The sequence below is a fragment of the Miscanthus floridulus genome, chromosome 1 (genome assembly GCF_019320115.1).
Source record: "Miscanthus floridulus cultivar M001 chromosome 1, ASM1932011v1, whole genome shotgun sequence".
Taxonomy (NCBI): Eukaryota; Viridiplantae; Streptophyta; class Magnoliopsida; order Poales; family Poaceae; genus Miscanthus; species Miscanthus floridulus.
Window position 1 is genome coordinate 157605075 of NC_089580.1, and position 13026 is coordinate 157618100.

The window sequence follows — 13026 nt, forward strand, 5'->3', positions numbered from 1 at the left end:
CCCCTCACATGGACATTGTTTCAATGAACCAGCCAACAATACTTCTCTCTCACATAAACGAATCAATAACCATACGAACCAGCCAACCGAACGGGCTGACCACCGATGATACCAAGGTTGACCGGACGCTCCTATACACCGCTGCTCTCAACCTCTAACGGGAGCTGGTCCTCCTAGCCAGAGGAGCAGCTGCCCATCGATGACGAGTGCCCAATGGTAGGGCTTGTCGGTGAGCAGCGGGGTGTCATGGAGCTCCATCCTAAGCCCCAACCCTATAATCAAGCTCGTCAAAACAACCTAGCCACCCGGCGAAGCACCACCCCGATGAACCCAGCCCCAGATCGGTTAGACGATGGATCTAGACCACATGCTAGAACCTCAAGAGCAATTGTTTCGAGAGAGAGAGACTCAAGAACTCAAGTTTAGCCCATAGGATCCTAAAAAATCTATTTTGTTTTTTAATACATATGTTCGGCTATTGGTATTTGCAGCTGCAGCTGTGAGACAGCTATAGTGAACAACAGTGACAAGTACAGCCACTGCCGCTGAAAAAAATATGGAGCCAACTAGCTAGCTAGGCAGCAATAGCATGTTTATCCGATGTCACACATCAAAATATCATGAAATTGCCTAAAACATTGTACATAAAATAACTACTATTCCAAATTATAAGATATTTTTTACTTTTCTAGATACATAACTTTTACTATGCACACTACATAACAAAAACTATGTATCTATGAAAAGCCAAACGTCTTATAATTTGAAACGAATGAAGAAGTTTAGAAGCTACTCCATGCAGGTTGACAAGACTACACACAACTGCAAAACCGTGGTGAAAATTTAGTATTTGAATGTTTAACCCTGTGGTTAAAAATTTCGGTCTAACTATTGTTCAGATGTTACCAACAGAGATTATTGTAATAACAATTCTCCAAGCTAGAATTCAGTACTGTAATCAGCTTTCAGTGCCTTTTAATCTTGTTCTACATGAGCTTAACTGTTACTCTTCCTAACCCACAATATACAGGTAAAGTCAATGTGTAACCCAATAAGAATTAGAATGTGTTCCTTTCATATGACACAATATAATACATGTACAATCACTATATCTACTTCCGCGTCGGCTTCAATCCTCTGAATGGCATGTTACAATTTCACGAGGCCCCCAGAATCTCAACAGCAAGATACCTTCCGTTTGTTTACTCTTGCCAAGTTCTCTGAAACCGCCCTAGTCAAATTTTGATCCTCAAAACTTGCATCAAGATTGAACCTGAGAGAAATATCTATGACACTGATTAGAAGCTAGAGAGACTACCTAAAGTCTTAAGGTTATATCATACCCAACAGTTCGCAAAACATAAGATAATAACGATCCAGTGTCAATTCAACAGTCAGTGAATGGGAAATGTAAGAACGGGCATCAGTGGACGTACTTGGGATCAAGGATTATTCTCTGAATTTCTCTAACAGCAGAACTTGCTGCATATAAGGAGATCTTTTTTACCTGTATCGTTAATGGAAAAAGGTTTTCATTTTCGTTCTCAATAATTAGTATATATTAAGTTACTGTTCGCAAGACCACAACATACCTCAAGCATCTTCAATTTTGCAAGATGACCATTTGGCGGGCAACGGATCTCTTGGGCCAGCAGGACTGACTCTGGCAAACTCTCCGGTGACAAAAAATTGAGAGCCAATTGAACCGTGGACTGATCATGTCAATATAACAGAAAACAAATGTAAACTATATCCACAAAAAAAGTATTCAATTGTTCAAACAATCACAGAAGCATAGAAGATAATATCATTTTCAACAAATCAAAGCATAACAACCACATTCAGTATAGATAGTACATAACTAGTTCAAATTATCAGAAGTAATAAAGAAGATAATATCAGAGATAGAGGAACAAAATTCTTTAGAGCAGCTAAAATTCTACTCCAAGTAAGCACAACAAATAAGAACAAGCAAGTCAAATTCAACACGTAGTCTGACTGCAACAGTTGGAAACAGAAACTTAGTCTGACTGAAAACACAGTTTCAACATGATTCCGTGCAGTAACCTCTCTTGCTTTATTTCTGAGCACTGCTGCTACTAATACAACAACAACAAAGCCTTTAAGTCCCAAACAAGTTGGGGTAGGCTAGAGTTGAAACCCAGCAGAAGCAATCAGGGTTCAGGCACGTGAATAGCTGTCTTCCAAGCACTCCTATCTAAGGCTAAGTCTTTAAGCACTGCTGCTACTAATGCTTCTTTCTTTTTTCCAAGCTCTCTAGTATGTTCGCATGTAAATCACTATATTCATAGCCTAAATTCAAAAGAAAAAATATATAAAAGTCCTACCATTTCATTATGTTCTAGAGTGACTACCATACGGGCATAAGAATATGCAAATTCAAGAAACATTTTAGAAAAGCTTTGCTCATTGAAAATGATGGTCTGAGCATACAAGCAGTGTGCTAACACAAGTAATTCATGGAACCCCAAGGTCATTTTATCCCTAATAGTTAAGGTTGAACATTCAGACACCACTTCTCACAAAAATAAGAACAGAAACTTTGAGCACGACAAAGGGTAAATATGAGGACGAGATGCATCACCTGGAGGTTTTTCAATTGGAAAGGACAGCCAGCTGGAATGAAAACAGCCTCACCAATATGTTGGTGGAATGTGTAGGGTTCAATTCCTGCAAGAACATCTCAATGAAACTTGCCGAAGTAAATGATGTGATGGGTCTCAATAACAAAAGTTAACTCATAAGGCTACTCCTACTGTGTAACATCATGTACATTAATTAGGTGCTACAATATGATTTTTTTCTGACTTGGCAGTAAATTAACGAGAGGAAAATTATATCTACATCACCATACTGCTTGGGTTATTGAGACATTTGAAAATATAGTGCAATCATCTGCTGAGAAATTTGAAAATATGCCACTTCAAATTTTACAACTGAACAATATGCCACCGTAAACCTTTCGTTTCAACAATTTTCCACGGTAAACTTCGGCTCAACAATTTGCCACTAAAAATGACATGGTCAGAATCAGCCTATGTAAAATGACCCGTACACCCATGTAGTTTCTTAGCCAGTGGCAATGACCAGCATCAGCACAGCGACGACGATGGCAGCTGTGGCATGCGGCTCACTGTGGAGGAAAAGACGGGCAGAGGGAAGAACAGGGAGCAACCTTCAATGCTATGGGTTACCAGCCATGGATGAGAGGAATTGAACCTTGGCTCGCCAGAGATGACGAAGCAAATGTAGCAGAGCATCTGGCTCCCATGACCAAAGTTGGGGAAGGCGCAACACCGAAGATTGGTTGGCGTGGAGACAGTGGGATCCACTGTGGAAATGGCCAAGGAGGTCACTGTTGCTCTCCTTGACCAGTAAGAGCTGCTGGCTGGCGACGAACGCAGCCTCAGGAATGGTGGCCCAGTTGAGAGGGAGCCAAGTCAGGTGTTTCAGTCAGACAGCAGGGGGCACAAGAGCCACATGGAGTGACCATGTAAAAGAAACTCAAAACCTGGAAACTTATTGAAGCCTAAAGTTCGGAGTGTTAAATTGTCAAATTTCTCTCATCTTGCTGTAGTTTGCAAAGCATATCGTAGGCTCAATTAGAGAAGATGAAGTACTACATGAAATAAGATGCAATGGTGCAAACAGCAGTCAAACATTTGGAAGTGAAAACTAGTAATCCTCTCTCTGGTACTTAGTATTTACCATATTGATCCTTCAACATCTTCTTATGATAATCGTTAAGGTACACAGTTTGATCATAAATCGGATACTTAACCTGCATCAAAAGTATAGTAACATTAAACACCTTTGAGAATTTATTTTTAAGACTATAATTTGACATAGGGAAGGAGTCATTACAGAAGATACTGCTTGACATCTAGCTGCAAATTCTTCCCGATGAACAGCTAGATATTCATTAAGCTTTGGAAGATCCTGCCTGCGGAATACATCCCAGACAGCACCAGCCTGGGATCCTTCTGAACTATTAGTTTTTGGCTCCTCGACGTGTGAAATCGAATGTTTGTGCGCTTGCTCCCCCATATCCAGATTCAAATTTTGAACAGGAGTGTGAGCATTTGCATGCACACTAGTTCCATTAGCAATCCTTTCAGATACATCAGACTGTACCCTCTTGGGACATTGGTAATGCACTTCAGTTGCATGCATTAATATGTGAACCTACAAGAGGAAACAGATAGCATTAGCCATCTGATGTTTTTAACTTTTGTCATTAATAATACTCAAGTTACTCAGCCGACCTTCATGAAAAACAAATGCTCAAATCTAACCAGAACTTTCAAATGAAAACTGAGTAAGACCAAACTTACCACATCGCTCATGTTAATCATTAGATTTGTCACTGAATCACCTTTACCAAGTTCTTGGTGACTTCCATATGCAATTAGCAGCTTCATCCCTACTTCAGGCTGTAAGGCATTTGGGGGTAACTTGGCAGCAAGGTTTAGGAGACCCCATCTAGGATGAATAAAATCAACAAGAGGAAAGTTGACAATAAATTCTGGCCTTTGGCACAACAGAAACGCCTCCAAGACACTGGGTCGGGGCCACTCTTTCAATTTCAACATCAACAAGTGGCCATCTCCTCCTTTGCTGCCATCTGAGTATCCTTTGATAAACTGTTTGAGCTTGATATCTACCTGAGCAGATGAAACAAGATAAGATATATCATTTTGAAGATAGCGGTACAACAAATATTTTCTACATACAGAAGCTTGGAATTCTTTACTTCCACAATTTTTTCACTTCTCCAAAATACCACTTGTAGTACAAGTAGTGGATGGTAAAAAACTCAAAATAAGTTAGCAAAGGTGCCAAGGTGGTATTACACAATGATCATGTATTCTTTTTAGCAAAATATACTTCTAAGATCTAACAGTGGTGTGTTAAACTAAATGAGAACAGTAATAGCAGTGTAACTAATAGCATGGCACCTGGGAATCCCTAAGAAAAAGTCACAACAATTTCCAACAGACAGCAACGTTTTATTCAGAAATATAAAGCAGCAACTAGCACTTCTTTATCACCTCTGATTGGTTCGAGCAGTCCACAGCCTTGACTATGACATCTTCATCCATTTCTTCATCCATGATCTCCTGGATACCTCTCCAAATACTCAAGGGGTCCCAGCTTGATGATAGAGAAGGCTCAAATGCTTTCCTGATAATAATAGGCTCCGCGTTTATCCAATGCTTACGAAAGTGAATGATGCCTTCGTATTTTAAGTCCTCCAATACAGGAGAGTACACACAATTCCTACCAATCCCATCACTGTTTGAGCATTTTGAGAGACCGAGGTTTCGCTGACCAGTAAACTCCAATCTTCTGCCATCACTGCAAGACAAACATCCATCCTCCAAATCATGTACTTTGCAACCATTGACCATTTCTTCAGAACTTTTTACAAGTTTAGCAATCCAATTTATTTTGAATATCCGCCTTAATACCAACTTTGAGGAGCCACAACCACCAGCCTCGTGAGGTCCACAAGTGATGCTGCCATCATTGTTGACTCTCCATGTAGGGAATAGAGATCTAATGTCAATATTATTTATATCTATTGGCCAAGATAATGACTTGTCATTTACACTCTCTGCAGATGGTTCCAATCTTGCTCTTTTATTAAAAGAATCTCTACCTTTATCTTCAACATGACCTTCAGTATATTCTCCTCGTGCAACATTGGCCCAAGAATGACGTATATCACGACAGCAATCAAGGCATAAGTCACACAAGCATCTTGGGCAGTATCGGTGATAATCAAACACTGGCACTTTGCAAAAGTCACTGCAACAACAACAACAACAACAACAACAACAACAACAACAACAAAGCCTTTAAGTCCCAAACAAGTTGGGGTAGGCTAGAGTTGAAACCCAGCAGAAGCAATCAAGGTTCAGGCATGTGAATAGTTGTTTTCCAAGCACTCCTATAGTCCTATCTAAGGCAAAAGTCACTGCAAATAATGAAAAGTTTTAAGGCTCCATTATAGCCTAATTTATCTAGTTAGAATGAGAAAAAGGTTCCAACGATGAAGAAAGAAGAAACAGATAAAATGGCACAAAGCCATACCAGCACATCTGCTCATCAGAAGTTATCTTTGCTCTGAGGATATCTGTCTTTGGTCCTATCAATAATAGCATCAGAGTGAATGCTAAATTTCAGATGAGAAAAGCACAATAGAAGATAAGAGGGAAAGTGGAGCACCAGAAGATCTTGTTTCAACACCTATTTCAAAGCATTGGTCAGAATAAATCCCCTTCAGTACTGGAAGAACATAAACCAAAAGGCAATGAAGATATTTCAACTTATCAACAACTGATATTTCTTGCAACCTAGCCTTTAAAAGATTAAAAAAAATGTTAGATTTTGGACAAGTACCACATAAACTCAAACATATGGATAATTAATGGAAGAAAACTAATAGATATTGCACACCTTTATTAAGTTGTCTCCTTGTAAGCAAACTTTGCAATTACAAATGCCACGGCATGCTGGACAAACATTTCGAACATCATCAATCGGAATGTCAGAGTACCTGCATTGTGTTTGTGTTCACCTTAGTCCAAAATATAGTTGGACGACTAGCTTGTATTGCAGTATATTTTAGAAGAATCAGAAAAGAGTTTTTTTTCCAACAATTTTAGTCATGCCTTCTCATGATCAATCTAAACTGTCTAAAGTTACTAAGAAATAATCAGGAAAAGAACATCGACAAGGAACCATATAAAAGCCTTGCAATTTTGCACCACAAGGCCATATTCAACTCTAAGTTATAAACAAAAGAAGTTCTTGTGTTCATCCTGGTTCTGTTTCCGTCCAAACAACATACAACTCTATGACTCAAAAGTCATACTACTTTATGAGAAGATGATGGCTGTTGCACCTGAAGAAGTGAGTTGTTGCTTTTGCATCTGCCGATTTGGAATGAGGTAACAGCAAATTTTGCCTTTAAGAGGCCAACCCAGAGCTATGCTACTGAAATGAATAAGAAATTAGTAGTCAAATATCCTTGCATTCTGACCATCCATTGCAATAAGAATGCCCCAAAACAGTTCATGTTGTTTGGAACTTTCATACGAAGGTGGTTTGGGCAAAACCCAACAGTAATTATCAATTTGACAAGGAAAAACTTATTTCAGTATGGACATACAGATCAGGTGCACATCTAGCGGACACTGTTGCACTAACAAAAATATAAAATGGCCAAGCCCAAAGCCTAAGGGACTTTGTAATATGCATTAGTTCACTGTGAGCTCTAATCTGTAATTGCTTCTCTGATACACCCTGGCCCAACATACCATCTGGAGATGCAGCCGGCACAGTACCCTCTCCTGTCACAGCTGGTACACCAAATGACATCCCCAGCCTTCCGGCACTGGTGGCAACTCCTTATCCCTGCAGCGCCGCCGCCAGGCAACCATACTGGGCCTCTGCCGACCAGCCCCTGCAACCATCGGCGCGCAATCAACGCAAGCTCAGTAGCACAGGAACCCAATTGAGCACGTGGCCATAGGACGAAGGCAGTGCGCCCAGCTACGGAGGGCAGGCAGGCGAACTCACCGCCGCGGTGCTCGCACCAGCCGCATTGCCCCGGGGCAGCCCTTCGTAGGCGGTCCCCCTCCACGCGGGCGCCGGCACCGGTTCAGCCACGTACACCGCCTCCCCGGCGACCCTGCCGTAGAGGGGCCTCGCGACCGCCATGGGCGGGTCCTCGTCGGCGGTGCGGAGGCGAGCGGCGGCGGCGGAGGAGGAGGAGGAGGAGGAGGAGGAGGAGGAGAACGGGAAGGCGGGCGCGGGGGAGGAGGAGGCTGAGGAGCGGCGGAGCGAGGCGCGGAGCGCGGAGGAGGCGGAGCGCTTCTTGGCCTGGACGTAGTGCTTCTCGCAGACGGTCTTGTCGGGCATGGAGGGCGCGCTGCAGCGCCACTGCTTGCCGTCGGAGCGCTTGCAGCGGAGGTCCTCCGGCACGGCCGCCATCCCCGCCGCCGCGCCGGGTCACCGCGGCGGAGGGGATCTAGGGTTTGGGGGGTTCGGAAAGCGGGGAGGAGGGGGCAGAGTGAATAACGGTGGCGGCGGCGGCGGCGGCGGCGGTGGTGGTCGGGTTTAAGTGGTGGTTGGGCTTGCTCCTTGGTGGTCTGTAATTTGGGGAGGGAGCCGTGTGTGCGGCGCTGGCGCAGGGGTGGGCTGCGCTGCAAGTCTCCATCCATCTCCCCTCCCCGAGACCCCGAGACCCTCCACCTCTCTCTCCTCTTCCTGCCGTGCAGTGCGTGCTTGTGCTGCAGTGTGATGTAAGGATGCTAGCTAAGCTAGCCTAGCACGAGCAGCAGTGCTGGCTGCGGCGTAACTTCCCTTCCAAGTTCCAATTCCGGGGGGCGGGGGCTGTGGGTAGTGCTCGTGTGGTGCCTGCTTGCGTGAGCGCTGCCTGCAGGTCCGCAAATGCAGGCTGTAGCACTGCACAGCACAGGGACCAGGAGGAGGGCGTGCGTGAGCACTGAAGAGGGGGAGAGCGATGGAGGGGGGAGGGAAAGCCGACGTGCGAGCGGCGGGAAGTTACCGGCGTGTCCATGGTGATGCCGTGTGGGTGCCGCAGAGGAGGAAGGGTGGTTTGGGGAATTGGGAAGGTGCCCTAGTTGCAGCGTGATGAGGCGGGACCCGCGGGGGAGACGAGACGATAGCAGCCGCAGCGCTTGCTTTGCTGCAAGACAGGCGGCACCTGGGTCCTCGCGACTTTTGGGTTTGTGGGCAGCGTGCTGACTGCTGACTTGGTGGTGAGAGACAAAAGGGAAGAGAGCCAGCAAGAAATGGCATCTGATGATGACTGATGAGCGAACGCGGCAGATGCAGGCACCAGACAGAGTCCGGCCTCCGGCACTCCGGGCGCTGGGCACCCGGACCGGTTCACCATTGAACGAAAACAAAAAAAAACTGACAGCTTTACTGGTTCAGTTAAGAGTTAAGATGCAATTGTGCTGTTGGGAACCAGTGGAACGAGCAAATTCTTTCTTCGAACCAGCGATCAATCATGTTCGTTTCGCTGAAATTTGGCTTATGCTGATTTATTTTAAGAGGAAAATACTATTTATTCGCTAAAAAATACTACTAAAGTAGTTCAAACGAACATAGCCTAGTTTGGAACTTTGGCCAATAGGCAAGGTGTCGCCACCACCCTGAGCGTTAGAGAGAGCCGAGCCCAGAAAAAACAACCTCCACTTTCATTTTTCTAGGGCGAGGCCCTTAGTTGCTTTAAGCAGCGTGCGGTCTAACTAGGCCTCAAACACGGTGTGTTGCAGTTGACGAGCTATGTTTCGATCCCGGTTCAAACAAACAAACATGCCCTTATTGATGTCACTAATGTTAAAAGAACATGGCCAGGCCAGTCTCAATGATATTTACATTGGAGTTTCATTATCAACAAATAAGATACTATGCATGTAGACAAATATGGTGATATAGCAGGGTATTTATGACGAAGGAGAAGAAACTTGCTCTATCCTGATGAAATGAGGACTACCCAATTACCCATTTTACCATATGAATCCTGCCTTTAAAAGCTGGTCAGCCAGCGTGCCACATTGCATGCTTTTTCCGGTCGTTCGATCGGGCACACGGACGGTTCAGATCGAACGAGCCGTGGTCTTTTTTTTAAAAAAAAAAAAAACTCTGAACTTTAGTCAACCCGCACCCCAGGCCTCTTCTGTTGCGCCGCGCATCTCCCTCCTGCTCGTCCCTCGCTCCTCCCTTCGCCTAAACTAACCCTAGCGGCGGCGCGAGCAGGAGCGCGAGGCGGCGACGTCAGCAGCAGCGCGAGCAGGCCGCGGTGGCGACGGCGCTCACGCAGGATCTCGCGAGGCGGCGACGCGAGGCACGACGGCGGGCTGCAGCACAAGGAGCAGCGCGGGCGACGGCGGCGGCGTGTGCGCTTGGCAGAGGTAGCCCGTAGATGAGCTCGGTAGAGGCGATACCTGTCGACGACGGTGAATCCGTACACGACGACGCTCGGCCTCATGCCAGACCCGGTGGCTTGCTTGCATGATCTCCGCAGCAGGCAGCTCTGTGGTCGCCGACTCGCCGTCATGCACCATGGTCTCCGCCATCCACCACCCAGTGCTACCGCCAAAGCCGCGGCCCAGCACCCTCTCGTCTCCTTCCTCGGCGCGCTCCCCTCTCCATCTCGGCCTTGAGCACACTCGACGCCCAAGTTCCGGCCCCATGTCCTGTCCTGCGCAATACACGTGTTCGACAAAATGCCTAAAAGAGGCAACAACGCAAGCCAGTACTCCCGTCAGATGAAGACTGATGTTGCTGTAGGTCGCCTTGCCTATAAACAGTGTGGATGATGAAAGCAAGATACTTTAGATACAAACTCCAACTGCTACACGATGGATCATGGTAAGTACAATAAATTACTTATTCCCTGCTCGGCTGCTCTCCTTTTCATTTGATTGTAATCATTATCAAATATCATGCCTAAGAGAATGCTCATACCAAAGTCATGAAGCCAGCAAAGGTTGTAATTAAGTGCCAAAAAAGACAGTGAGAGCATGCTTCACGTAAATTGTCGTATAGTACTGTATTTTAAAAATTTAACTGACATTTGCAACATCTATACGTGAGATCATGACTCTGATGTACTCTTGTGATTCTGGTAGGTACTACATGGAATAATTTGAAATTGATATACAATATATTCGTTGATGCGCCAAAATTTTAAACCCAATTAGAAAGTTAGCAGTGCATATGTTTCTCTCTTCATATAAACTAACCAACTAATTTTATGTGAAAGCATTTACATTTGAGGCTAGCAAACATTGGCTCACCAATCGATAAAACTATTACGTTAACTAAGCAGTCTTTTCTTTGGGGAATTGTAAAGCAGAGCAAACTTAAAACACACACTTTTAATCATGCAGTGTTTTCTATCTTCGTTCTTGCCAGTTCATAGCGTTTCAATATAAATTCAGTTACAAATTCAGTTTTGAGTCCTGCTATATATGGGTTCCGTAGCTAATAGGAGCAGAGTTACAAGGCAACATGAAGTTAGTATTGATCCTACTAATTAGTATACTTTATCTAGCCTTTTCTTAACAATGAATAATATATTCGATACCTCCTCTGATCACAAGCTAAACATAGGTCAAGTCTCTTCTACAGAAATCTGCATGATTCTCCTAAATATGTCAATTGATCAATATGCTCTATTCATGTTTTCAATCTTTGATTAATATTATGCCATGTCTCCATTGTTGGTAAAGGTTACAGAAACAAACATTTTTATGTTTTTTTATAATTTCTTTCATTTCAAAGATTACTACTCTGGAATAATTTAATGAAATCTACAACTTGATATAATCACGCTGCATGAATAATCCAAGCGGTACTTTACATTCAGGAGTCTTGCCTTCTTTTTCTGTATGTTTTTCATACAAGCAGTGTTGTTCTTGGATTATCACATTACCTGCTGGATCTTGGGAGTATAGTTTCACTCGCCATGTTGCTCCAATTTATGGTTTGTACCGCTATCAACTATGAGAGAATACTTTCCTGTGCTTTATAAAATGGCAAAACTTTATTTTGAGACCTCAGCACCTGATCTTCCATATTCTTTAAGCATTTTAAATTGAGCTTGCTGATGACGAGAGTATGTCTATTGTACCTGGTGTGGCTGGAGCAAATTACAATGGGCACGCTCACTAGTTGTGTGTGTCATGAATCATCTTAGAATTACCTATTCTAATAGTCTTTGCCTTAGACCATGAGACATGAAGACTCAGTTTGGTAATTGTTTTTAATCACCTCCAGTTATAATTTTATCTCCTCAATTTTGACTGAACAAAACATTTTCAACAGTGACAAAAGAGAAGTGGTAGATTATCCTGGAGATACTAAGATACAATGTGTTGTGCTTCCATACTCTTCGACAAGACAGGTAAATTTTAGCATACACGAAGACATGGAGTTGCTGCTGAAGAAACAACACAAGGTCGAACCCTTGCATCAGAGATCTTCCTGGCCACATTAGCTGCGTTGCCTTCAGCTTCAAATATACGTTTATTGTCTACTGAAAAACAACGTAGCCTATTAGAAATCTACTAGCTAGAACTGAATCCTGAAAAACATCACATATATCATACTGTGCATTTGTCCAAGGAGCATTGCCTTGCATACACTAGGACCATTGTAAGAGATGTCTACAGATAATCTTCTCCAAACTTCTCTGCCTTCAAATAATTTACAAGACTACTTGGACTACTTGCTTCTGATCTTGAAGCTTGTTTCCAGAATGAGTGATAACAAGGGGATTGAATTCAGAAATTCCTAGAGACATAAGTAATATATATAGAGGGGCTAGTTGCCTACTGCAAGGGCGCGGCTTTGCCGCGCCTGTCTTTCTAGTGTCTTGGAAACAAGTGACATTGCACTTTGCCGCGCCTGTCTTTCTAGTGTCTTGGAAACAAGTGACAATGCACTGACGGAGCCTCGTTTCATCCTCATGTGGGTGAGGTGACCCCATCCGTCCCTCTGCCACATTAGTCGACTCCCGCTAACCTCCAATTCCTACCGCACCCACCATAGGACAAAATCGTAACACCACAAAACATGTCTAGGTGGCTTTGCCGATCCTAGGACAACCTCGTTGTTCCCTTGCCTGACGGGTGTTTTTCAGGAGGTGTTCAGGAGTCTATCAGGTGAAGTACGAGCGTCGAATCGGCTTAACCAGCTTGCTGGTCGATCTTGCTCATTACTGTGTTCTTGTTGCGATCTCGGACGTGCTTGCTTTTGCTAATGCGTGACCCAATCCGACGCCAACGCTTACTTGACTTTGTTTGGATACGCATGTATTCATCTCAATCTACATATGCTGACGTGGATTGGGGTGTAATTAAACTAAGTTACATTCCATTCCCCTCCAACACATGTAGATTGAAGTGGATACACATGCATCTAAACAAGGCGTTACGAAAGGACCCAAAGTCAAAGTGA

The 13026-nt window shown here is 43.9% G+C and overlaps 1 protein-coding gene across 2 annotated transcripts; it reads right to left on the reverse strand.

Annotated features, from left to right (window-relative positions):
* Positions 1-825: 825 nt before the first annotated feature.
* Positions 826-8525, reverse strand: LOC136545050 (E3 ubiquitin-protein ligase JMJ24-like). 2 transcript variants are annotated; one of them, XM_066537097.1, is made up of 13 exons: positions 7609-8525; positions 7347-7492; positions 6484-6583; positions 6253-6385; positions 6118-6172; positions 5073-5832; positions 4356-4685; positions 3886-4206; positions 3730-3802; positions 2606-2691; positions 1593-1712; positions 1437-1507; positions 826-1273 (listed from the first exon to the last, which is right to left on the reverse strand). In XM_066537097.1, the coding sequence occupies exons 1-13, from the start codon at positions 8020-8022 to the stop codon at positions 1177-1179; spliced, it is 2706 nt and encodes a 901-aa protein (XP_066393194.1). In that variant the 5' UTR covers positions 8023-8525; the 3' UTR covers positions 826-1176. The 2 variants fall into 2 exon arrangements, with proteins under 2 accessions (XP_066393194.1, XP_066393200.1); XM_066537103.1 differs by having other exon boundaries at positions 826-1286.
* Positions 8526-13026: the final 4501 nt, after the last annotated feature.

What these genes read in the sequence shown, in the direction of transcription:
- LOC136545050 (XM_066537097.1), bottom strand. Translation starts at nt 8,022, where the DNA reads ATGGCGGCCGTGCCGGAGGACCTCCGCTGCAAGCGCTCCGACGGCAAG. An exon ending in CTGGTGCGAGCACCGCGGCG is followed by an intron (nt 7,493 to 7,608) that starts GTGAGTTCGCCT and finishes CGATGGTTGCAG; the next exon opens with GGGCTGGTCGGCAGAGGCCC. An exon ending in AAGGAGACAACTTAATAAAG is followed by an intron (nt 6,386 to 6,483) that starts GTGTGCAATATC and finishes AATCTTTTAAAG; the next exon opens with GCTAGGTTGCAAGAAATATC.